The sequence below is a fragment of the Megalobrama amblycephala genome, linkage group LG20 (assembly GCF_018812025.1).
Source record: "Megalobrama amblycephala isolate DHTTF-2021 linkage group LG20, ASM1881202v1, whole genome shotgun sequence".
Classification (NCBI taxonomy): domain Eukaryota; kingdom Metazoa; phylum Chordata; class Actinopteri; order Cypriniformes; family Xenocyprididae; genus Megalobrama; species Megalobrama amblycephala.
Genome location: NC_063063.1, coordinates 17031323 through 17058206, shown reverse-complemented (window position 1 = coordinate 17058206; position 26884 = coordinate 17031323). Strand labels below are relative to the sequence as shown.

General features: G+C 37.2%; 1 protein-coding gene across 4 annotated transcripts; it reads left to right on the top strand.

Moving 5' to 3' along the window:
* The first annotated feature begins 1615 nt into the window (after nucleotides 1-1615).
* socs5a (suppressor of cytokine signaling 5a) lies at nucleotides 1616-25619 on the top strand. Of its 4 annotated transcripts, none has more exons than XM_048169991.1 (2): nucleotides 1616-1759; nucleotides 19241-25619. In XM_048169991.1, the coding sequence occupies exons 1-2, from the start codon at nucleotides 1755-1757 to the stop codon at nucleotides 20838-20840; spliced, it is 1605 nt and encodes a 534-aa protein (XP_048025948.1). In that variant the 5' UTR covers nucleotides 1616-1754; the 3' UTR covers nucleotides 20841-25619. The 4 variants fall into 4 exon arrangements, with proteins under 4 accessions (XP_048025948.1, XP_048025949.1, XP_048025951.1 ...); XM_048169992.1 differs by lacking the exon at nucleotides 1616-1759 and adding an exon at nucleotides 2052-2295; XM_048169994.1 differs by lacking the exon at nucleotides 1616-1759 and adding an exon at nucleotides 2053-2517.
* Nucleotides 25620-26884: the final 1265 nt, after the last annotated feature.

Genomic DNA, 26884 nt, shown 5'->3' with positions numbered 1-26884 from the left:
ACTTTAATGCTTCCTTTCATTCTATTGTCATGCCTTAATTCAGTGGAATTTGTATTTCAGCCAAAGATCTTATGATTTCACAGATCATTCAATGAATTCTCAAAGCATATGTAATGACAGCCATTGATCTAAAATATCCATAGAAAATCTTATTAAAACAACTCAATTCCTGTTTTAAAAGTCCTACCTTTGATAGGCTGGCATATAGTCACTGAAAACGAAGGTTTATTGCCAGATAGCAAAAAACAGCATAATAGCAAAATTCACCATTATTTACAGTGCAGCTTATCAGAATAAACTGAATTAAAAGACTACCAATCATTAATCGCATACAAAGTACAATGCAATGTACAGATACATCATCAGATGTGTGTGTTGTGGTTAAAAGGGGCATCTTTATGTTTTATACCAATTAAATCAGTAGAGGGCAGTATATCACTTTTTAAATTGATCTTTATAATTATTCCATAAAGGTCAATTAAAACAACTTTGCATGAAATGGGAGGTGGGGGTCTTTAAATACACTAAAATCAAAGCATGAAAGCTACTGACATTCACATGCATGTTTGTATATACTAAGGTTAGGATAGCTAATAAAGCTTGTAATAAAGTGTGACCTTAAAAGGATATTTTGTCAGATCCTTCCAAATGTTTCCAAAGACAGCAATATGTACTGAGCACTGTTGTATCACTGCTACAAGTAATAAGGCGGAAGAATGTCTTGTGCCTAATCTTGCTCATGTGAATATTGCTGACTTGGACTTTCTAAGTCGCATGCTTCTGTAATCCAGAAAGCCATATGAATATCAAAGCCACACATGCTGTGTATCTGACTACTGTAGGAGATGAAAAGGAGGTTTTTAGAATCCAAGCACACATGAACTTAACTGTAGTTGTAAAGGCCAGCAGTTGACACTGAGGCTTACCGAGGGATTTTAAAGAACAGCCTGCCTTTGTCACACAACATGCAACCATGTCACATGACTGCATGAAGCGAACCAGGGATAAAGGGAGACTCACTCACATGACAGTCAAGACTGTTTAGTTTTCTCTCAGCTACTTTCGCCAGAGCAGTCAAAGCAACCAAGCTAACGTTTGTTCACTATTTTTGAATTTTAGAAGTATAATTTCTTTTTTTCTATTTTCTTTATGATAAATTCTACAGAGTAGATTTCATTACACCTACAAATCCCAAAGATACACCTGAACAAAATCCAATAAATCAAGTTTTTGACATAGCCAAGCCATTTCACGTCGTAGAACCAATGTAGAACCATTTCAAAAGTAATCTTTAAATTTTGTTCGGATTATTCTTCCTGTGTGTGTTATTACAAATGGTGTCACTCTGGTTACTCGTTTTTCTGGTTACTTAATCGTCCTACATTACATTAGATAAAGAATCAAAACATGTTATGCAAGTTACAATCGTATCGCGTGCGTTTGCTTTTATGTTGTCAGCACAGACAGTTAATTTGTGTTTATATCTTGCCACTGAAGCAACCAGCTGCATCCTGAGGCTGTCGTCCATCACTACTGTGTCTGGGTTGGATTTAGTGACGTCTGAATCGTGAACGAGTCACTCTTTTGAATCGGTTCTTTATTTTTATGCATCTGTTGAACCGGTTCACAGCTGTCTCCACGATTCGTTTAACGAACTGAATAGGTCCGGGAACTCAAATTGTTTGGACATGCCCGATTCGCAGCAGTAAGCAGAGAACTGATCAGAAAAGTACTCAAAGTGAACCGAGGATTTGATGAGGTAAAAAGTAAGTTAGTCTACTTTAATAGCCAGATACAAATTAAACGAACTGAAATGTGTTGAACTTAGTTTTATCAACATACGAAACGTTTTTTGATTTATTATTGTATTAAAACTCGCAAAACCTGTAAAAATGTGAATTCGTTTTAGAACGTAAAGCAAATGCAAATTATTAAATTAGCTAAATTGTGGCTGCAAGTAACAAACTAAACGGAAATACGTAATTACGTAAAAGAACGTCTGAATCATTTTTTAACCGACTCTTTGAAACCAACTATTCAAAAGAACCGATTTACGTAAATGAGTCGGACATCCCGTCACTAGCTGGAATTCGAGTGGGGAAATGACGCTTTCTTCCAAAGTCTTTCCCCATCCGTATCCGCCGGAACACAGAGCTTCGCGCAATTGGAGTCCCTTGATGTCAGTCAACAGCAGCTTTGCCACCACCTCTCCTGATTCTCTTCTCTGCTGCACTTGGCGACCATATCGGCCGTCAGGGGAAGAAATGCCAACGGGATGAGGGGATCGTAGGCCATGTAAATACAAAATATAAAATGTTTACGATTTCATCGACACATCGTCGTGCTGCCTGCTTTTCGATTATCGCAGTTATGGTCCCAGTCGTCTCCCGTCCGTGTGTTTTATCCACCACCGTCTCTAGCCTCGGGAAAATGTACCCGACTATTCTTGATAGCATTTTTTTCGCAAACAAAAGAAGACACCCGAAAAAGCAATAAAAGAGCACGACAGAAGGATCGGTGAGTTTATCTCTCCGTGTGTTGTGAATGCGCATCGATTATTTTATGTTATCGCTTATGTTCGATGGCTTTTTAACTATTTTTTTTTCAGTCGGCCCCCTTTTCTAATGTCCGAAGCCGGTTGAACTAAAGCAACCACTAGAAATGTATAGAGAGTTATTCAGCAGAGACTTAGATTCATGGTCTATATATAATTCATCATATACAGTAGTTTTATTGTCAGGTAAAACGTGGAGTGGAATCATGAAGGTATCTAGAAATATACCGCTATGTCCATGTCTGGATTGACTAACGTTACCTACTTAGACTCGCTGCAGTGTTATTGCAAAGGCCTATACCATTGATCACGGTTTAATGCATATTAGTGAAATATGACCTCTTATTATTTGCATGGGCCGAATTTTAAGCACATTGGCAAATAAAGTATTTTGTTTTACCTGAGATGTATCCCATGACATCTTATGAAATTACATGACATATCATGCTTGGTCATTGAGTAAAACCAACCTGAATTCAGTTATGTATTAAGATTACTTTTAATGAGATAAAACCTTTGTGTGGTCGAGGTTATTTTTAACACCTTTCTTACATGTAACTATTTGTGACTGTAAAAAGGATAAATTGGACACCAGTACACCAGAATAGATCATGATTGCAATTTGCAAACTTTGAATTTTGAGCAGAGATCCTAAGTTTTATTACCATCATGATAATTGTCAGAAATTACCTTTGTTTAATGGAAATATATAACATTTATGATGGCATTTTTTATTAATTTGTATTTTGAACCTTGTAAAACAATTTTTTGTCAAAAACTTCAATTGAATTTGTTTCTATTATGGCCATTACATGTGAATCAGGTCTTGAAATTAAATATGAAGCTATAAATTATCCATATAAGTCAAGATATCATAAGACATGGAACATTAGAATATGCTTTTGAGACCGATATATGACAGCTGCAGGTCATTACAGTATTTGTGGAGGAACAAAAGCCATACTCAATCTATGAATAGAAAATCCTAGAATATATATTATAAAATATGTCAAATGTTAATGACAGATAAATCTATTGCGCCCCCACGTTTGAAATATCTGCAGTTTGCCCTGAGCTCTGGTTCATTTCTGATTCTCGTCAGCATGTATGTTCAAATGATCAAAAAGTTGTTGATCCAAATGTTATCAAGTGAGAAATGTTACTCAATATAGGCTTAATGCCTATCTGTCCTAAAAAGGGAGTTGTGGGTCATTGTTGCATAAGATATACAGTGGTGTAACCTCAGCAGGCCCATAAAACCTCCTTAAAACTATAGCTTTACAAAGCTCTGGATTTGAGAGGTCTGTTTCCAAAAAAGTGTGGTTTGTGGAGATTGAGGATGCCTGGGAATATTTTCTATTTTTGCACACTTCTTGACACAAGTGGGTTCATTCTGAATACAAGCTTTTGAAATATTATCTGCTAGCTCAGGGTATCACAGATACATTTTCTTGACATGCAAGACAATTAGTAGAGAGGGAGAGACTGCAAACTCCTGCTGGCATATTTCCGTGTGCAGAGGTTAAGGCCTGCCCAGATATTTTAGTTGTCTTGAGCGGGGCTTAGCCATTGCAACAGACGTTTCCTAGAAAGCTGCTTCACTACACTAAGTACATCAGTGACACTGTAGTTCTACAATAAGGTCTCATTCTTAATATTAGTTAATGCATTAGCTAACATGAACTAACAATGAGCAATGTATTTTTTTACAGCATTTATTTAATCCTCTTTAATGCTTGTTAATGAAATTACAATTGTTCATGTTAGTTCATAATGAATTATCTTACTGATTTTAGAAATATTTTGGTAAATGTTGAAATTAACATAACATAAATAAATGCTGTAACTAATTTAAAGTTTATAGGTAAAATAACTTCCAGGTGGCTTAGTTATGGTTCATACTAGTCTCAAATATCAATGCTAATAGATTTATTTACATTTTGGTATTATTTTTTATTTATTTATTTATTTTAAGATATTATGAGATTAAAATGTATATTAACTTTTCAAAAGTTTGGGGGTCTGTAAGATTCTTTTTGACATTTTAAAATAAAATAAATGTTTACTAAAGCTGCATTTATTTAATAAATAAAAAAACAGTAATATTGTGAAATATTATTACAATAAAAAACTGTTTTTAATACATTCTAAAATGTTATTTATTCCTTTGATGGCTAAGCAAAATATTCAGCAGCCGTAAGTCTTCATTGTCACATGACCCTTCAGAAATCATGCTGATTTGGGGCTCAAGAAACATTTCTTATTATTATCAATGTTGAAAACAGTTGTGCTGCTTAATATTTTTGTGGAAGCCATGATGCACTTTTTTCAGGGTTCTTTGATGAATAGAAAGTTCAAAAGAACAGCATTTATTTTAAAAATAGAAATCTTTTGTAACATTAAAAAGGTATCTTCGGTTGATGATCTTTTGATCAATTAAATGCATTCTTTCTGAATAAAAGTATTAAAGACTTTCCAAAAAAATAATCTTACTGTCCCCAAACTTTTAAACAGTTGTGGTTACATTTGATATTGATACAAATATAAAATGCGTGGTTTTCCTTTTATCACATGGCTCATGATTCATATTATTTGTGGCGTTTCGCTTGTATTGTTCCAAGTGGTTTAAAGGACTGGTGTAGTGTTGAACTGAGATGCCACTCTTTTTCATAGGGCACCTAAAGTAAAACACACCATTGCAATGGCTCTTTATCTTATCAATTGTGCAAGAAGAACAATCATCTCTGTCTGTCTGCCATCCAGGGTGTGGATATTGTCATAAACTCTCAGTAGGACTTTACCACTTAGTGTACTCCTATTTTATTTCACATAATGTAGATGCTTTTTTCATTTAATGTGTTTTCTCATATCATCAGAGAAGGGCATACTTTACGTCAAGTAGTCCCCACAGTTACTGAAGGTGTATGTGGTTGATAGGGGCTCTTTCTTAATCTCATGTGGTGCTCAGACTTTTATCAGAGGAGCTCAGGACATGTATACAGGCAAGATCTGTCTGTGAACAGAAACTGAATTTGGTGTGGAATGTGGATATTTTTTTCAAATGACTGTGTAGAGTGTCTCTCCAGCATGAGAACGAAGTGGGCTGCTCTGGACTGCTTCCTCTTCTGGCGCTTGGGTGCTAGAGATGTCTGGTGTAGAATTTGGCTGCAGTATCAGGTGAAGGGGGGTGACCTGGGGGGGGACAGAGGGGGCTGGGCCCACGCTACCAGGAAGCAGAAGCTCTGGGCAAGGCTTGTTAGCGTTCTTGGTAGCAGAAACCCAAGCTGAGCAGAGAATAGCATAGTATTTAACGGGCTGGTGTTTTGTGATCTGGTGCCAGGATTTATCTGCAGACGGTCCTGTTGCATCTGGTTAGTGGTAGAACAAGGGGAACAGATCCATTAATCCACTAATATGCTCTAACTGGTTATAGCAGAAACTTAAGTTGCATAGTGTTCTGTAAGCTGCAGAGTAATGAGGATTTAAACAAGGAGGTACAGAGGTAAGTAATGTTAATACATGTATGCTGTTTTACATAATTACATAACATATTAAATACATAATCTGGTGCCTTTTGAGAGTTCAAAATGAGAAGCTCCAACCTGTTCAGAGTCCAAATTGAACAGAGTAAAAAGTCTTTGCATCGACTTGTACCTGGACTTTAAAGTGGATTCAAACCTTTTTTTTTTTTTTTAGCTGTGATATAGTGCTTTAGTCTATATACATTACATTCAATCTGGTGTGTTAGAAAGCCAAACAATTACAATATAATTAACAATAATAATACTTAAATATCATTATTATCATCCCTAATATAGTAATATATATTGTAAAACAAATGCACTTTAAAATATATGTAAATGAAAAATGAATATTTCACATGTATATTATTTTACTTTACAGTAGGGAAATTACAATACTATTGTCCTAATTTCTTCACTTGCATGCAAGAGATACAGCCTTGAGCTTTTATTTTGATGAAAAACTGCCATCTCTGTGAGAACAGGTTTACAAACGCATCTTTCACAAATCTCCACAACAATGTTGAAAAATACGTGAATGTGAAAGTAATTGGTGGATGTTTTTCTCCCAGATGCATGTTAAACTCAGTGGCGCAAAACACAAAGTTAAGCCAGGTGCTCACTGTTCGATTTATAACAGTCCTTTACGATTGTTGCTTGTCAGATTGTACGAACATGATCCTCACACTGTGGGATCTCAGCCGTTATTTATTTCAGACTGTACGACAGTCAAGACGCATTAAAAACGGACGTGCACATTAGGGCTGCACAACTATTAAATGCGATTAATCGTTTGCAAAATAAAAGTCTGTGTTTACGTAATAAATGTGTGTGTTCTGTGTATAATAATTATGTATATATAAATACACACACATACATATGTATATTTAAGAAAAAATGTATATTTATATATAAAATATTTATATATAATATAAAATATATTTAAATATATATATATTTATTTATACATGCATATATTTCTTAAATTTACACATGTATGTGTGTGTATATATACATAATTATTATACACAGAACACACATTTATTACGTAAACACAGACTTTTATTTTGCAAGCGATTAATCGCGATTAATCGTTGTGCAGCCCTAGTGCACATGAAAACTCGTCCGGAGTTTTACATAATCAACCCACACACGTTTGGTGACTGTGAGCTGTATTACACACGGGACTGAAATGGTGGCCAACAAAGGCATCTCTGGCGTTAATTTTGATCACGGCTTATCTTGAAAAACGAAGACAATTTGACGTTGGTCGTAGGAGAATTCACACTGCAGGACTGTGCGACAAAAATCTTCTTAATCGGCTGTCGGTGAACATGTCAAACTAGTGATCAAAGATTACATTTTAGCCTAGGATTATAGGAATCTTTTAGGATTCTCAAAATTATGTCTCAGACGACCAAATCGTGGCCAAAATCGCACAGTGTGCACCCGCCTTTAGAGAACTTTTATGTTATGAGAAGTGTAACATTTTCGGTTCATTATGAAACTGTGTGGACAGATTAGACTGTGGCGGCCCACCAGAGTCTAGGTAATTAATGGTAAACACTTACATAATTCAAATTTTTTTTTCCCTTCATATTTTTCACATTTTCCGATGCGCACACAGATGTGTGTGTGTGTGTAATATATATATATATATATATATATATATATATATATATATATATATATATATATATATATATATATATATATATATATATATATATATATATATATATATATATATACACACACACACACACACACACACACACACACACACACACACACACACACACAGATATATATGTGTATATATATATATGTGTGTGTATGTATGTGTGTGTGTGTATATAATATATATATATATATATATATATGTATATATGTGTGTTTATGTGTGTATATATATATGTATATGTGTTTATGTATGTATATTGCATTTGAAAAAGTAGAACTGAAGAGCTAAATGTAAAATTTTAAAAAGCTATTCTTAGTACTTCTGTACTTTCTCACAAACTTCCATCTCATTGCTCTGCATTACTGCAGTTTATGTAAAAGCTAAAATTTAAAATGTACTATGTAAATGTAGGCAAAATTACTACAACTAAGGTGGTTCTAGCATAATTGTTTGCTGAATATTATGTAGTTAAAAGTTAAGATTTATTTTTATTTTAATCTCTAATCATTAGTTCAGCGTATTGCTATAGAAGTGTGAAGAGTGGAATCGATTGTTACAGTTTTCGATGACTGTTCCTTTTTTTTTATTTTTTATTTTTTTCATTTAATTAAATACAGAAAATGGACAAAACAAATTTTAATGTCCTAAAAAGCTAGACTTCCATTAAGAACATTAATAACATTTTTATAACACTTCAGACATTTTGAGATTGGGAATGTGTTTTAGATACGAAAATTTTATGTTTAATTTAGTGGGGTCCAAAAGTTATCTTATTTAGACCTGGAAACTAAATTTCAGGATAGACAACATAAAGTGAAAGCATTTAAGATTTATAGAGTACTTAAGTAATAAAATTTATGACACTGATAATGTGGACTTCTTTGTAGAGGTAGTCAGGTGTTTTTCTTTAGATAATTTTAATCATGCGGGGGAACATGATCATCAGGTTTCACACAGACTTGTGGAGTTCATCCAGTACTGCTCTCGTTGAAGTAAAAGGGATACAAACCAAACGCTGTGACATTTTTAAATCTTCTAATTGTTAAGAAGTTAATCCAATAAGTATGGAAACATTTGTGTTCAATGAGAAGCATTTTAGTATATGTTGCCCATAGACCCCATCTGGAGACTCTCCTGAATATGTCCTTTATTATCTGGGCATCTCTTCTGAACTTTTGCTCTCTGTTTCAATTGGTCTTTATCTCAATTTAAATATTAATAATTCGATATGTAGTATAGATGTAAATTGTGTGCAAGTATATATTTATATTCATTCTCAGCATCTCATTCAATCTTGAGCAACAAATTCTTGGGTAATTTGTAGTGTCTAAACATCTGAAACACACCAAGGTGAACTTGGCTGTTTAGGCATGATTTCCACTTAGTTGAGGAAGGGGCACTTCCTTTGCCAACATGCTGTCTCAACTTGTTTTTGAGCCAATTTTTTAAAAATAGTTTTGTTTGTTTGCTCTTGGGGTGCGGTTCTGTCTCTTAGCCACACAAGGGAGCCCCACAGCCAAACGTGAGCCTCGCCTGTGTAACATGCAGAGTGAAAGAAAACATTATGGATGGAAAAGTATATGAATATGGCATGGTAGAGCGTTGTAGTTCTGGCAACTGGTCTTTTGCCTGTTTGGTTTCAGAATTCAGTATGTTGAAGATCTCCACAGCTGGTGTGTTTTGAGAAGTGGTTGACTTTAGGTGATAGTTTTGGCCTTTGAGACCAGAGTGCACTGTGAAGTTAAGCTACATTGACTCTGGTGTGCCTCCCAACCTGGTTTGCAAAGGCAAAAGGTTATATAATATCAATTTACCACATTTCTAATCATTTCACTAGTACTAACATTGCTCGCACAACACTTTTTGTGCAAAAATGTTTTCAATATGTATGCAACTTTTGAATATGGTAAAAAAAAAAAAAAAATGACCCTTGACTTCATATTTAGGACACAGTTTCATAGAATACATTCTAATGAACTCTGTGAACCCTTTTCATGAACTCGTCTGACCACCCTGCACCACAATTTTACAAATGTTGTTATGCGGTGCAAGTTCATTCTGGAAGTGGAGCAAGGTTCCTGAGTTTGGGGGAAAGGTCAGGCTTGTTGTATATTGTTGCCATAGCTGCGCTGACAGATCTGAACTTTGATTTATGGTCATCCTTTATGCTGGCTTTGAAAGGGATAAAGAGAGGGTAACAAGAGGGAAGAGGGGAAGAAAAGACAAGAAGGAAGATGCTGAGAGTTAATATGCTTTTGCTGTACGTTGCACTAATTTGCTGTACTGACATTGAGCAGCAGTTTTTTGCCAATGCTGTTTGAGCCAAAATGTCACCATGTCCAGTACTTGGAAACATGAATGAGGGTGAGGATTAGTACAGGGTATCATGACTTGCCTTTCCTCTTTTAAATATAGCTTGAAACTCATCCAGTTGTAAGAAAATAAGAAAATGAAATTATATTTGTAATTAGCAATTTTCTGTAATGAATGTAAAAGTCTTTAGGGGTCAAGCTCACAATACAGGACTGTATGACTACCTGAATTGCTGTGGTGCTCAAACTACACAACAAGATTTCTTCAATTCTGGGCTGAAACGGAAAAATTAGGATGCGCTTGGCTGTAAACTGAAACTGAAAATGTTTAGTGAAGTTTTGTTCACACATCAACAAAAAACAGCACAGATTTTAGATTTAAAGGTGCCCTAGATTCAAAATTTGAATTTACCTTGGCATAGTTGAATAACAAGAGTTCAGTACATGAAAAAGACATACATTGAGTTTCAAACTCCATTGCTTTCTCTTTCTTATGTAAATCTCATTTGTTTAAAAGACTTCCGGAAAACACACGGATCTCAACATAACACCGACTGTTACGTAACAGTCGGGGTGTACGCCCCAATATTTGCATATGCCAGCCCATGTTCCCAACATTATGAAAGGCATTAGACAAGGGCAGCCAGTAACGTCTGGATCTGCACAGGTGAATCAACAGACTAGGTAAGCAAGAACAACAGCGAAAATGGCAGATGGAGCAATAATAACTGACATGATCCAAGATAGCATGATATTTTTAGTGATGTTTGTAAATTGTCTTTCTAAATGTTTCGTTAGCATGTTGTTAATGTACTGTTAAATGAGGATAAAGTTACCATCGTTTCTTACTGTATTCATGGAGACAAGACTGTCGTTATTTTCATTTTTAAACACTTGCAGTCTGTATAATTCATAAACACAACTTCATTCTTTATAAATCTGTCCAACAGTGTAGCATTAGCCGTTAGCCACGGAGCACAGCCTCAAACTCATAGAGAATCAAATATAAACATCAAAATAAATACTTTACTCACATAATTCGAAGCGTGCATGCAGCATGCATGACGAACATCTTGTAAAGATCCATTTGAGGGTTATATTAGCTGTGTGAACTTTGTAAATGTGCTGTAATATAATCGAGAGCTCGTGTGGCAGGGAGCACGCGAATTAAAGGGGCGGCGCGCTGAAAAAATCAGTGCGTAGTTAATGATGCCCCAAAATAGGCAGTTAAAAAAATTAATTTAAAAAAAATCTATGGGGTATTTTGAGCTGAAACTTCACAGACACATTCAGGGGACACCTTAGACTTATATTACATCTTGTGAAAAAGCATTCTTGGGCACCTTTAAGAAACCATATCATCACAGATTGAAATCAGGAGATTAATATTGTCAATCTAGAGGTCGTGTCCACACAGCTGACATGTTTAGCTTATCTACATTGTGTGCATGAAATAGACACTGAACACAGTCAAAACATGCCATCGGAGAAGCGCTAATTAAATGTCCGTTCGGCTCGAAACCCAAAATTTTGGTGTTTTGGCCGAAAATTTTCAAAAGACGAAATTTTGGTGCTGTCGGCATCTTGTCATAGCAGCATGCATACTACACAGCACAACACTGATGCAAGTGATTACAAGATTTATCCGTTTATACCGTCTGCACTGTGATTGGCTGGATTAGTTCCACCTTGTTGCATTGCACTCACTAAAAGATCACTGGACAGCTCAAGACAGGATCAGATCACATTGCTGCTGACCCACTCTTGATTTTAATAATGTTTTAGTAAATGTTGAAATTAACATTAACAAAGATTAATACATTCTGTAGAATTGCAGTTCATGTTAACTAATGTTAACTAATGAACTTTATTGTAAAGTGTTACCCTAGACTGATTTTAAACTGTTTTCATTTTGATATACACATTTAGATTAAATATTCCACTCTCATTAATGTTTAGCACTCAAATTACATTGTCATCCAGAAGTTAAACAAAAAAAATATGAATTTAGATATATTAGATTAGATATTTATTGTGGATGCACTGCTTTTGAACACGTTTCCTGTAGTATGCCAAGTTTTAATGACAGCGAAGAGTGCTAGGCGCTTGATAATTCCTCTTTAAACCGTTCTGAGAAAATATTTCTTGTGAGAACAATAATCAATGATGTGCACTTGACTCTGATATTTATGGCAGACACTGCTGGATTAGATCGGTGGTAGAAAGGTCCATTGGTCAGTTTGAACAGTACTGTACAATCACTGCTGCACGGAGGTGTGCTGTTGATGTTGTGTGCAGGCAGACAGTAGCCTTATGATAAGTTCTTCTGAGATCCTCCCAACATTATGAAAAATACACTTGTGTTTGAAGGATAGAATTGAAAGGAAATGGTAAAATGTGCATGTTTTATTTTTAAAATGTTTTGTCAGTGACATGCTGAGTCAGATAATTTTATTTACACTGTGAAAATAAGACCTATCTGTTTCCATTAAAAATATATAAACATCATAAAATATATGTTTACCTTATAGGCAAAATTGCATATGTTTATTTGTTTGAAACCATTAAAAATACTATTTGGCCAGTGAAAAAGAATGGAAATAACTCTTCTCTGGATACTAAAAGATTTTTTAGCAATGTAATGTGACTGCACAAATGGTATATATATGTCATATTTATGTAGACATTTTCCTAATGTCTTGTATCACTTAGATGGGAATATGCATATGGAAATTATATGCAGAGGAGGATATGCATGGTAAAACTAAGTGTTGTAAGCTCTATATATGGTTATTTCGGGGAGGAGGTGGGCTGGAGATGCATGTACGCACAATCTTTCGTTGACTGGATTTTATAGAATTTTGTGCAGGTTCTGGCATGATAATTCTAGCTTTTGTGTGTGTGCGCACAATTTTAGGGTGAAATCTAAATAAAGTTTTATACATGCGGCCCCTGTTTTTGGCTGGTCATATAAAATATAGTCTCTGACTGGGTCTTGAGATGGACTTGAGTCTGAGTCCAGTCTTACTCTTATCCAGACTGGAGAACTACAACACTGTATACAAGCCTTTGTAAATTTAAATAAATTCTTTAATTTTACCTAGAGAAGCAGTGTTAAAAATCTTACTGAATTTTTTTTCAATTTTAAAGGAACACTCCACTTTTTTTTTTGCTCATTTTCCAACTCCCCTAGAGTCAAACAGTTGAGTTTTACCGTTTTCGATCTCGGGTCTGGCGGTACCACTTTTAGCACAGCTTAGCATAGTTAATTGAATCTGATTAGGCTGTTAGAATCTCGCTCAAAAATGACCAAAGAGTTTTGATATTTTTCCTATTTAAAACTTGACTCTTCTGTAGTTACATTGTGTACTAAGACTGACAGAAAATGAAAAGTTGTGATTTTCTAGGCCGATATGGCTAGGAACTATACTCTCGTTCCTGCGTAATAATCAAGGAACTTTGCTGCCGTACCATGGGTGCAGCAGGCTCAACTCTACCTGCATTCTGCTTTGTGTTTGCTTCGTCAATTCAAATTCAATTCTAAATGTTGCACAACCTTCCCACCCTGATCGATATCAGAATCCACGCCGACAGAAAATCGATGACTGGTATCGGCATCACAAGTCCAATAATTTTGTAGTGCATATTCATGACACCTAGCAGCCTCTTAAAAAAAAAAAAAAAAAAAAAAAAAAAGCATGACACCCCTCTTCTTCCTTGCCACCATCTGAGAAAAGGTGAATAATACACTGTAGCTTCTCCCACATGACCTACATTCTGTTGTTCTTTTTATCAGGAGACTTGATGAACTATCATTAATTATTTATGGAAGTTTTTCTCTCTTGTTCAGTATTCTCTTTTTGTGACATATTTTGCGTTAAATAATTTAAAGTCTTGGTTTTTGATTGTGTGCAAAACAGATGCAATAATGTTTTTTTGGGGGGGTATCTTTTTATATTTTTTTTTATTATTTTTTATTAATCACAAATTTTTTTTTTTTTTTTTTTTTCCCATGGACTTAGGTTTTTACAGCTTGCTTTGTGTTCATTGGTCAAAAGTTCATCCTGTGAAAAGATGGGTTAGCCAGAGTACATGTGCTCAGTAAATAATTTTTCTGAGCACAAGCAGTCCTTGAGCTCACACTTCACCTGGAGGCAATTCATTACTGACTTTTTGCTGACTTATATTTGGACTGTTCTGACATTTGGTCTGGTCTATCATGGTGTTGCCTTTACATTTGCTATTAGTGGATACTTTGAAGGAAAAGGAAAAGAATTGAAAGTGGGGGGAAAATCACATTATGAAATAAATGATTTTCTCCAAAACACGTTGGCCACAATTATTGGCACACTTTTATTCAATACTTTTTGCAATCTCCTTTTGCCAAGATAACAGTTAATGAATTAGCCCAAATACAAATTCATGCTTATATTCAGGAAGAGTGTATGAGCTTTTGTTTTTAAGATTATTAAAGCCAAAGCCAAATCAAAGGTTCTTTAGTGGCTACATAATGATTAAGGAAGGATTTACAGAGCTCATGCAAAATCTCTCAGTTCATTAACTGCTGAGTGCTCCACTATGGCGGGTCAGAAAAAGACAGGCCCAGACCGGCATTATAACTCAGCCTACGGCAGCATGTTGTCTGGGAGCAGTTCCATGAGTTCATTTTTAGCGCTGGCCTTGAGTCTTAGTGAGTCTGCCTGGCAACACTTTAATCACTTAGGCCCTGTTTACACCTGGTATTAACATCCGTCTCGAGCGATCTGATTCCAAGTGGTCATTCAACCAAGAAAGATTGCCGTATACACCTGAAATGAACCTGTCTCCTGTGGCTAGTTGTGATTGCATCTCTTCATGCATGTTGTTAAAGCACATAAAATATAAACATTTCAGTTGTAATAAGTAAGTTTTACATGATCTCTGCTTATTGCTATTTGAGTATGCTAATATCTTAACTGAGATTCAATTATGCATGTTTCACATGATCTCTGTAACTGCAGGAGGTATACAGAAAATATTCTGTGATGTCTGGTGATTGTATAAGTATGGGCTTTTCCAGTTTTGTTGATCAAACAGATTTTTGAGTGTGTGTATATATATTTATATCTATCTATCTATCTATCTATATATATATATATATATATATATATATATATATATATATATATATATATGTATATATATATATATATATATATATATATATATATATGTATATATATATATGTATATACAGTTGTGGTCAGAATTATTGGCACCCTTGGTAAATATGATCAAAGATGACTCTAAAAATAAATCTGCATTGTTTATCCATTTGATCTTTAATTCATAAAATTAGCAAAAATCTAACCTTTCATTGAAGGAAAAGAATTGAAAGTGGGGGGAAAATCACATTATGAAATAAATGTTTTTCTCCAAAACACGTTGGCCACAATTATTGGCACCCTTTTATTCAATACTTTTTGCAACCTCCTTTTGCCAAGAAAACAGCTCTGAGTCTTCAGCTATAATGCCTGATGAGTTTGAAGACCACCTGACAAGAGATCAGAGATCATTCCTTCATACAGAATCTCTCCAGATCCTTCAGATTCCCAGCTCCATGTTGGTGCTTCTTCTCTTCAGTTCGCTCCATTCATTTTCTTTAGGGTTCAGGTCAGGGGACTGGGAAGACCATGGCAGAAGCTTCATTTTGTGCTCAGTGACACATTTTTGTGTTGGTTTTGATGTTTTTTTTGTTTGTTTTTTGATCATTGTCCTGAAGGAAGATCCAACCACGGCCCATCATTTTCTAACAGAAGCGGTCAGGTTTTTTTTTTTTTTTTACCTGTTGGTATTTGATAGAATCCATGATACCATGTATCTGAACAAGATGTCCAGGACCTCCAGCAGAAAAATAGGCCCACAAAATTAAAGATCCAGCAGTATATTTAACCGTGGGCATGGGGTACTTTTTATCCATGTGTGCACCAAACCCATCTGGTGGGTTTGCTGCCAAAAAGCTCTTTTTTTAGTTTCATCTGACCATAGAAGCCGGTCCCGTTTGAAGTTCCGGTCTTGTTTGACAACTGAATATGCTGGAGATTGTTTCTGTGTGAGAGCAGAGGATTTTTCTTGAAACCTTCCCGAACAACTTGTGGGGATGTAGGTTCTGTTTGATCATTTTTTAAAGGCTTTCTGAGACTGAAGACTCAACTAATCTCTGCAATTCTCCAGCTGTGATCCTTAGAAAGTCTTTTGCCACTCAAACTTTCCTCCTCACCGTGCATTAGGATGATTTAGACACATGTCCTCTTCGAGGTTAATTTGTAACATCTTTAGTTGTTCTTTTTAATAATTGCCCTGACAATGGAAATGGGGATTTTCAATGCTTTAGCTATTTTCTTACAGCCACTTTCTATTTTGTGAAGCTCAACAATCTTTTGTTGCACATCAGAACTATATTCTTTGGTTTTACTCCTTGTGATAAATGATTAAATGAATTTGGCCTTGGTCCTCATGTTTATACTCCTGTGGAACAGGAAGTCATGGCTGGACAATTTCATGTTCATGATTACCCTGGTGTGCTAAAAAAAATGTAAATATGAATGGGAATATACTTCAGAGATATTTTACTCATAAAAAATTCTAGGGGTGCCAATAATTATGGCCAACATGTTTTGAAGAAAAACATTTATTTCATAATGTGATTTTCCCCTCACTTTCAATTATTTTCCTTCAATGAAAGGTTAGATTTTTGCTAATTTTATGAATTAAAGATCAAAATGATAAACAATGCAATATATGTGTGTACATATATGTATATAGGTGTGTGTTAATTCACAAGCAATATAGCCATTATATGCTATTATTTTAGGACATTCGTTTTTTACATTGTTTTATATTGGTAAATTGTTTAATATTGATTAATCGTGATTAAAAATATTGGAGTTTTTATTATTTTTATATAGACCCCTTAAAAGTTTGTAAACATTGCAACGTGCGGCTTATTGTCTAATGTAACCCATCGCTGGGCTAACTATGATTAGCAGTGTGGATTATTTTAAGAGACCATTCAAAGGATGGCACACACATCTATCGCTGTATGATTGTTTAACATTTAAGCTAGCTAGTGCGCTGAAGGTTGGCGACTTTTCTCCAATAAACAGAAACTTGCTGATTTGTACTATATAAAACAAACACACAAGTACATATGCATAGATTATTTTATTATTTTTATGATTATTTTACCTGATATGAAGTGTGCACTGCAAACACAAGCATTATTTATGATCGTCTCCGTCCAGTCTGTACACCGTATTGCATTCAACCACAATTGTCTTCTTGATTTCTGTAAGGAATGTCTGCCGGGATCCGGTAAAACTTTAGTTTTGAACCAAAAGTGCTGTTTCTTCTATTCTGGCAGCCAAAAACACAACAATACGACATTTTAAAATGCAAAAGAAATGCAAGCTGTGTTAATTTCATTGAATATTTTTAACATGTTAAACTGAGAAAATTAATCGATTGAAAAAAATTAAACTTTCATTATTGTTTAGGTTACATCTATTAACATTTACTACAAAGGTTAAGTGTTTATGACTTGCTCTGAATGTAGAACCAACAAACATTTTTGAACATTTAACACCTGTATTTAGCATTATGAACTTGTGATTGGATTACCCAACATGAATGTGTAAGCTGTGTCTTAGTCACTTAAGGCTTTGCTCTCCCACAGTCCCTCACACCCACATGCACACTCTTGTGTCTGTGCTTGTTTTTTGTTTTGTTTTGGGGTTTTTTGTAACTAGATGGTTTCCGTCTCAACAATACGACATTTTAAAGTCAAAACCTCAAACTTTTAGCGCGCCTGCTATGAGTTCTTCCTTATGTTTTGCCTCCAGCTAGAGCGGTGACGTCACAGTGACGTAGGCGATTAAGGGGTCTATTGTAATAATTTCACACTTACTCTCCAAATTAATGTAGAAACAACATAAAGACAGTATATTTTAAATATTTGTTTAATGGTATCTTTTTATGAATGAAGGCCAGTATCACTGATACTAATACTGGTACTGATGTCTCTATGAAATTGTTTTTTTTTTTGTTGTTTTTTTTAAACATTAATTATAGACATTCAACATTAGTATAACTAAAAGCTATAAATTTCAACATTTATTAGGCTTTTAAAAAATAACTTTTAATTTAAGTGAACTTAATCTTCACATAAACCCATTATATAAATGTCATATTTACCTGTGGCCTTCCTACCTGTAACAGATTGGAAATATACAGAAATTGAATAAAGTTTTCAAACACATTACAGTCTTCACTGCATAAATTATAAATTAAATATAGATTAATTCAATTTTCTATTACCTTTGTTTTTTGATTAACATTAATGACAGACATCACAGCAACTGATTTATTAGGCTGCTGTGACTTTAAGACCTGCCACTGCTGAACAGCTGATCTAATTTTCTCACAACTAATTTTTTCACAACTCATAACTTCATTAAAGATGGCATTTAACTAATTTAAGACTGTTCTTATGAAGATACTCGACAAAACTGACATTTTGGCATAATTCTGTGTTGTTTGTTCAAGCACGAAAGAGAACTCCATACTGGTGCGTGTCCTTCTGTGCATGAGTCGTGTCACACAGACACGACATTCACAAACAGCACACTCTCCTTTAAATTGTGGTGCTTGAATGGTTTAAAAGCATTTGCGTGAAAAGAGCATGATCATATAATGTAACTAGCCAAATTGATGGAAAAAATGCAAGCTGCGTTAATTGCATTGAATATTTTTAACATGTTAAACTGAGAAAATTAATCGATTAAAAGATTAAACTTTCATTATTGTTTAGGTTACATCTATTAACATTTACTACAAAGGTTAAGTGTTTATGACTTGCTCTGAATGTAGAACGAACAAACATTTTTTGAACATTTAACACCTGTATTTAGCATTATGAACTTGTGATTGGATTACCCAACATGAATGTGTAAACTGTGTCTTAGTCACTTAAGGCTTTGCTCTCCCCTCCCACAGTCCCTCACACCCACATGCACACTCTTGTGTCTGTGCTTGTTTTTTGTTTTGTTTTGGGGTTTTTTGTAACTAGATGGTTTCCGTCTCATTAGTTTTTGTCATCATGTGCTAATGGAAGTCTGACTTTTTGTTCCAGGTCCAGGTGCCCCCACCTCATGGAGAAGGTTGGCAAGGTGTGGAGCAACCTGAAGAGGGGATGTCAATCTCTGCTCCACACAGATGGGGGTTCTCATGTTGAAACAACACCACAGCTTCAACAGCAAACAGACATGGTATGCCACGTTGTGGACAAGGCCCAGGGAGACAGCACACTGGAGGCCGCCAGTCCCTCTAGCAGTGTGGCAGCACTCCCACTAGTGGCATGGAGGACCAGCGGGAGTGTGTCACGACGGGGCCATAACTGCGTAGCGGATGTACCCCAGATACTAGAGATCACAGTTGAGCAGGATACTGAAGATGCTCATGCTCCCCTGGGAGCTCGCAGAGACTCTTATTCACGTCATGCACCTTGGAGCGGAAAAAAGAGACACTCGTGTTCCACTAAGGCTCAGAGTTCTCTAGAGACCACAGATCGGCGATCAGGCCGGTCTCGGCGCAGACATGGGACTGGTAGTAGCCGTGAGGAGTTGGAGCCGGGAGCAGCACGCTCACTACGCCAGCAGATCCATGACACAGTAGGCCTGTGCCTCCCATTGCGCTCATCCTCTCGAAATGCTCACCTTCCACCACCCAAACGTAAAATACAAATTACTGAGCTGATGCTAGAGACGTGCCCCTTTGCACCGGGATCAGACCTTGCCCGAAAATGGCACCTCATTAAACAGCACACGGCACCGGTGACAGTGACACCAGTGGATTCTTCCTCAGATGCCTGTGGTGCTACCTGTGCATCACCGGAAGATGAGGAGGAGCGCTTGCGAGAAAGAAGGCGACTCAGCATCGAGGAAGGCGTGGACCCACCTCCAGATGCCCAGATCCACACAGTGGAGGCCATCACAGCCCCCCTAGCTTCCCTTTATAAACTGGGACCTAAGCTGGCCCCTGGAATGGGTGAGGCCGATAGCCGGGGCGCAACAGCAGCTAACTGTGACTCTGAGGATGACGACACCACCACTCTTTGCTTGCAAGCTCGCAGGCCCAAGCAGCGGCACACTTCAGCTGAGGGCCATCTGAGCAGCAAGCAACCAGGGCCTTGGAAAGTGCACACCCAGATCGACTATATCCACTGCTTGGTTCCAGATCTGCTGAAGATCACAGCACTTCCCTGCTACTGGGGTGTGATGGACCGCTATGAGGCTGAAGCACTGCTGGATGGTCGGCCCGAGGGCACCTTTCTGCTGCGAGACTCGGCCCAAGAAGACTATCTGTTCTCCGTTAGCTTCCGCCGCTACGGCCGATCGCTGCACGCACGTATTGAGCAGTGGAATCACAACTTCAGCTTTGACGCACACGACCCCTGCGTGTTCCACGCAGCCACCGTCACAGCACTCTTGGAGCACTACAAGGACCCTAGTGCTTGCATGTTCTTTGAGCCGTTACTCACTGTGCCTCTGCACCGGACCTTCCCATTTGGCCTGCAAAGCCTGGCTCGAGCTGCCATTTGCAATGGGATCACCTACGATGGCATCGGGGCACTACCACTGCCCCCTGCTCTGCAGGACTACCTCAGGGAGTATCACTATAAGCAGAGGGTGCGTGTACGCTGGCTTGAGAGGGAGCCAGTCAAGGCCAAGTGAGGCAGGGCAGATCCTTCTCAGCTCTCCAACAGGAATAGTCCATTCAGCACTTTGCAGAAGTGGAGGAATTACAAGTTTTTTGGGGGACGGGAGGAGGGAGGGGTTGGATGTTCGGGGATGGAGGTATGAAGGGAGGGACCTGAAACTGAACACATATAAGCTTCTATCATTTTTTTTATCACTCTAACAAACAAAGAAATTACAAATATAGTGGCTTTCCAGTGTGCACATTTCACTACAGCTTATGGACTAGGATGACACAACAGAGGTCTTAGTCACATTTCCCCTTCTCCCTCAGTTCCCATTAGAGTTGTCAAAAATACCAACTTCGGTGCCTAGTCGGTACTAAAATTTTTAGCGGATTCGTAAACACCTGATTGGCCATTGTGTTGACACGCTCATCGGATATGTCTGTGATTGACTTCAATGATCAGCGCTTCAAAAATGTTGTAAATTATCATCAATGACGCTCTTCACCGAGCGCTTACCCAGATACACACGAGAGTATTTGAAAGCAGGAGCGTTTGAAAGCAGGCTTCTACTGTGGACCAGTCTGCTGATAGACGGCTGCTTTCAAACGGCTCCCGCTTTCAAAACGCTTTCAAATTCAAACACTTCCGTGTGCTTTCAAACGCTTCCATGCCTTGATCATTGTAGCCAATCTGATTAGCCGTGAACACAATGGCCAATCAGAGGTGTTTACAAATCCACTCAACAGTGATCAAAGCGTCACATTTTTTTAAATTTCTGTACCGATTGGTACCGAAGTCGGTACATTTGACAACTCTACTTCTCATGGCTTTGCCCTAAGGGGGATCTGCAGATATTTTTCACTGCTTGACTGTGAGGTTTATGCCATTTCCGTTCACCTCCCTGCCTGCCCTTAATTCCCTTGCATTCAAATTGCATTGTTAGTGTTAATTCAACATAGGGAAGGAGAAATGAAGGGTGATATTCAAATATTGCTTTTTCCAGCTTCTTTCATCATCTTTAGCTTTCATGGTGCTCTGTCAGTGGTTCCCATGGTAACATTCTGTGCTCATTCCATGGTTAGAAGAGGCATTCTGGAGCAGGAAATAGAAAGGCTTTCACCCTGCTCATAGTGAATGAGGCAGAGAGATTCATGAAAGATGGATTGACCTTAAACTGTATCTAGACAGCTTTTGGGAATGTGTTGCAGTGGAGAGAAGGGCTCTGTAATGTTCTGCTTCCTTACGCTTCCGGGAAGCGATTAAGGACGACAACATGATGTGGTGATGATGTGTGTGAGAGCTCTTGGTTTTCAAAAAACATTGTTACTCACACTCTGCGTTCTGTTGCTGTCGATATGTTTTGTAATCATTAATTCCTACCACTAATTGCACAGGGGGGGTGACTAATTCTGTATCGTTTTTTTTTTTTTTTTTTTTTGTATTGTATTGTGAATGGTCTATTAGTGCCCTTGAAGTTGGGCACTGATTAAGAGCACTTTAACTTAACTGTGCTTATGTTAGTGGGTGTAGCAGAGGCAATACATAAACCTGCTACACTGGGACCATTGTTTTTAGGCATAAATACCCTCCTATATACAGGAATAAACACTCTACACTCACTTTGTCTAACACACATTGCTTTAGACAGGATATAGTAAGTTTTGAGGTGACCCCATCAGTGCCATTGGAATTGGGTCAAGCTGGCTTGTTTTATGAGACCTGCTTAGTTTAAATGATTTTAATAATTGATGAATAATCTTTAGTACATTTAAGTTTAGCAGATTCTTTTGTTAAGCAACTAGAGGAAGGTTTGGAATTTAAATAAATGGAGTATAATCACATTGTTGGCCAAGACTAGGCCAAGACCAGCTTATTGATCACTTTAGAATCCAGATCCACACTTGAATTTCTATAACTACAATGAGGGATTTCAAATAGAAGTTAAGAGAAAAGGACATATGTATAACTCTTGTGCTGTTTACCCCATTTGTTTAGTCTCAAAAAAGATTAAATCACATTTAAGCCAGCGATTCCTAATCCTGGTCCTGGTGCCCCCTCCCCATATAAGATAGATATACAAAATGTGCGGGATTGGGGGGGCGGGGGTTCCAGGACCGAGATTGGGAACCACTGACTTAAGTAACGTGCATACATCTAAACCATTAAGTTCATCATATGGTGCATTCAGTGGATTTGTTACAATTAGTGGTCCAATTGGAAAAGATGTGTTTTCCAATGACCGTTCCTACACTGAATGTCAGTGGCACCGTGAGACATCCTTTTCATGGGCCTGGTGCTGATGTGTGATGTATTTTGAATACCGCTAGGGATATTACTATTGATTTCTTAAATCTTTCTGACTTGTTTTCAATTGATGCGATCAGGTAGAACTGCCAAATGCTAAGCTCAGGCTCACAACACCTAAACAGCAGGGTATACAGTGCAACTATAACCAGCTTTGTGTGCTGTGTGTGTGTGTATGTGTGTGTTGCACTGACCCTGACCTCAGTCAACCGTAAGAGACTTCTGCTGACTTGAAAAGTTTTGTTATACGCTCCTCCCAGGCAACATTAATCCACAGTCTATCCTGATGCATTTAAAGTCGTCTTCCTGCACGTTATCCTGTCGAGTCTTTTTCCTTGCACAAGAAAGGATGTCAGGATCATCCTGGGAAGAATTCAAAGACATGAGGAGAGAACTTTGGGGTGACATCACTGCAGCCACTGTGTGGTTTGATCTCCCTCACCACCTCTCTCTCTCTGTAGGGTGTGGGTGAAATTAGTGCAATTTAGACAGAGCCTCGGCTTGTGTGATGGTTGTGAAGCAGGTTTCAGGTTGACATGGCATCTGAAGGGGCCAGCTGTCCTGCTTACTGCTCACCTGTAAAAGTGTCATGCTTGGCTTTGCTCCAGACACTCCTCACTGCACTAACCCGTGAAACTTGACGTGTACCTACCTATACCTGTGTGTACCAATTTTCATCAGGGGTGGAGCATTTGCTCAGTCAGATGGGGGCAGAGAAGAGGATCATGGTGCCTCTTCTCTCCCCCCTATTTTTCCCGAGTTTTACTAAAGGCATAATATATATATATATATATATATATATATATATATATATATATATATATATATATATATATATATATATATATATAAAATACACACACATACAGATTTTTAAAATGAAATATTTTTATTATTAATAACTGTAAAGAAATGCAATAACGTTCTTGGGCTTAGCTATAATGGTGACCCATGTGAAAACTGATGTGAATTGTCTGAGAAATAGTTCTCTATTGAAATTGTCTTCAGGTTAGAATCATTCTGTTCACATCACGACAACATAGGATGTTGGTGCAGTGTGTCATAAAGGTGTGTGAGAGAAATTATAGATAAATGTGACCAAAGGTTTAAGTTTGGTGGAAAATTGTCAATGTGATTCTCACAAAATTATTGCTAAAATGTTCCACGATAAACATTTTGAAGTTAAAAAAGGCCTAGTTTTAGACCCTAAAGGTGCTCATTGGCTCACTCTATGGATTTATTAACTTTCAGAAGTGCCTTTTCTTAAATACTTCACCCTTTCCTCAAGTAACCCAAATTTAGTTGTCCCCAGTGGTTAATTTGCATTCTGCAGCAAATTAAAGCAAAATGCGACATAAACGTATGCATTAGTTATGTGTTTTTATACAAGTGTGTTGTTGTGTGCTGAAAGGAAGTTAGAAATATCACGAAGAATTTGTGAACAAAAAGCTTTTATTCCCCCATATTTTAGTATCAAAGTTAAGGTCTGGATTTGCTGTTTATCTGTTCACCGGAACAGTGTAGTTAAATGTGATTATTAAATATTTATAGACCATCAGGTGTATGATTGACTCAAGTGATCGGTCAGCACATGAAAATGTGCATAGATGGAGACTTTATCACAGATCACCACAAAGCAAGATGAAAGGTCATGATTCTCAGATATGATACTGAGGCTTAGATTGGCAGTGTGTGTCCTCACACGATACACACCTGTCAATAGCCTAGCCGGAATTTCTTCTAGAAAATAACAATACTATGTTAAAATGTTAGAGAGAATGTTGCAAGCCATTTTATGTGCAGAGCCTTGCACATTACCAACGGAAAAGTTTTCTGTTCAATATTATTTGATATGTTTCTGTACACAAAGGGAGGTTGTGTTCAGCAATGTTTAGACAGAAATAAAAGACTGACTTGTATTAAATTTTGTTGGATCTGTCTCAGATTCAGTAAGTCACAAGCATCACCATGGTAACTGTGTTACCTTAAAGGTGGAATGGGCTGAAGGTGAGGTTTAAGGACTGGGTGCCATGATGACAACACTTGACAATGATTACACTTAAGATGACTCTTGCGCCACCCATGACCTGCCTCCGTATTTCTGATTGGACCCTTGGGACTAACCCCTCAAAAAACTTGCTGAAACATGCACCAATGGGTTCTCTGGAGTGACGTGGATATCACTGTCTCTCACCATCTTATGTGTTTAATTTTTTTTATACACCGCCCAAGGTTTGTACTGTACAATGTAATTACTCGCACTCAATGTCCTCTCTCTTACCTTTCCTTCATTCTCTCTTATGTACAGTTAATGGTCCCTACTCCCAGGCTGTTACTAAGTTGCTCTGTTGTATTATTTTGTTTGACTTTGGGTTACAGTTTGCTGTTTTTGGGGGTGGGGGGGCTCCACATGCCCCTCTTTCACCAGTAGCTGTCACTCTTGGTGCTCTTGGCTTATGCTTCATTGTCTTAATATTCAAAAATAAAAGTGTTGTATGTGTAATCTGTTTTCCTGTTTTTCCTTTTTCATTTAGCACACCATGACACCAGATTGGTTCTAATAAATATGATATTGAAATTTTTCAATGTGAAATTTAAATGTCACCTCCATAAAATTTGTATTGAGATTTTTTTTTTTTTCAAGGGGTGGATTGTTTTGGTCTTAAAATAATGTTCATGATGCTAAATTAATCCTAAAAATGTTTAACATTTTTAAAAATTACTTTTTACATTGTATTAAAAGTGCTACAAGTTTTTAGTTGGCCTTTGCTTAGCAGGCTATTAGCTTAGCCTACTAGCTTAGCATCATGCTAACAGTTTAAAGAAACACTTTTGTTTAGCTAGAACAATCAAGATATGATAATGCACTACATTTATGATCAGACATTGAGAAAATGGATCTTGCATGACTGGAACTGAAGGAAGAGTTAGGTTGCCATTTATCTCTGCAGTGTTCTGTTGAATTCAGGTAAAAATGCTAATGGGTGCAGTTTATCTGCAGTACACCTCTGAATAACTAAAAGACTGTGTTGATTGAGGAAGAAAGGAGGTAGGTGTGAGGAAAAATATGTAATCTCTCAATCTAATGCACTAGTCACTTCACACCAGTATTATGTAATGTACTTCATACTAATACTGCATTAACCTGCTATACGTTCCATGTTTTTCAGTCCCCTGTTCGGGGCACTTAAGGTCAGTGTGTAAATGTGTAGGGACCAGCAGGAGTTCAGTATGGTTGGAGCCTGCCTTAAAGACACTGTACCTAGCTATAAATATACCCAGACATCTGGGCCTCGCAACAGATTGAAGTTCACAGTAAGGTCCTCATGGTCTTGTGTTGGCCACAATGGAATAACTGTGTTCAAGTGACATCTGGACTTGTCATCCAGCTTAAACAAGGTAAGAGAAGAAATAGCTAACCTTTTTTAGCAGCCAAGCCACCCAAACATTTAGTAGATTCTTAATAGTGGCTAAAAGAAAAATATTAATGTACCTTCAGGTCATCTCTAATGCTCAGTTGTACCACCTTGTGGTTAAAAGTGCTTGTGGCTCAAGCAGCCTGTTCTGCAAGTCCATAGAAAAGGTTCTAGGTCACTCTCCTTATTGCTGGGCCCAACCTTGAGGTTCCCTCCTCCTCGGGTGTGATACTATAATATGTTGTCAGTTCATCATTCAGGCTCTGTCTCTTTTACAGAAATGGGGAGGGTAAGGGTCGGGTTGCATTCTCTCCTCTGCACGCCATGTCTGGCTGGATTTTGTGAGACATCC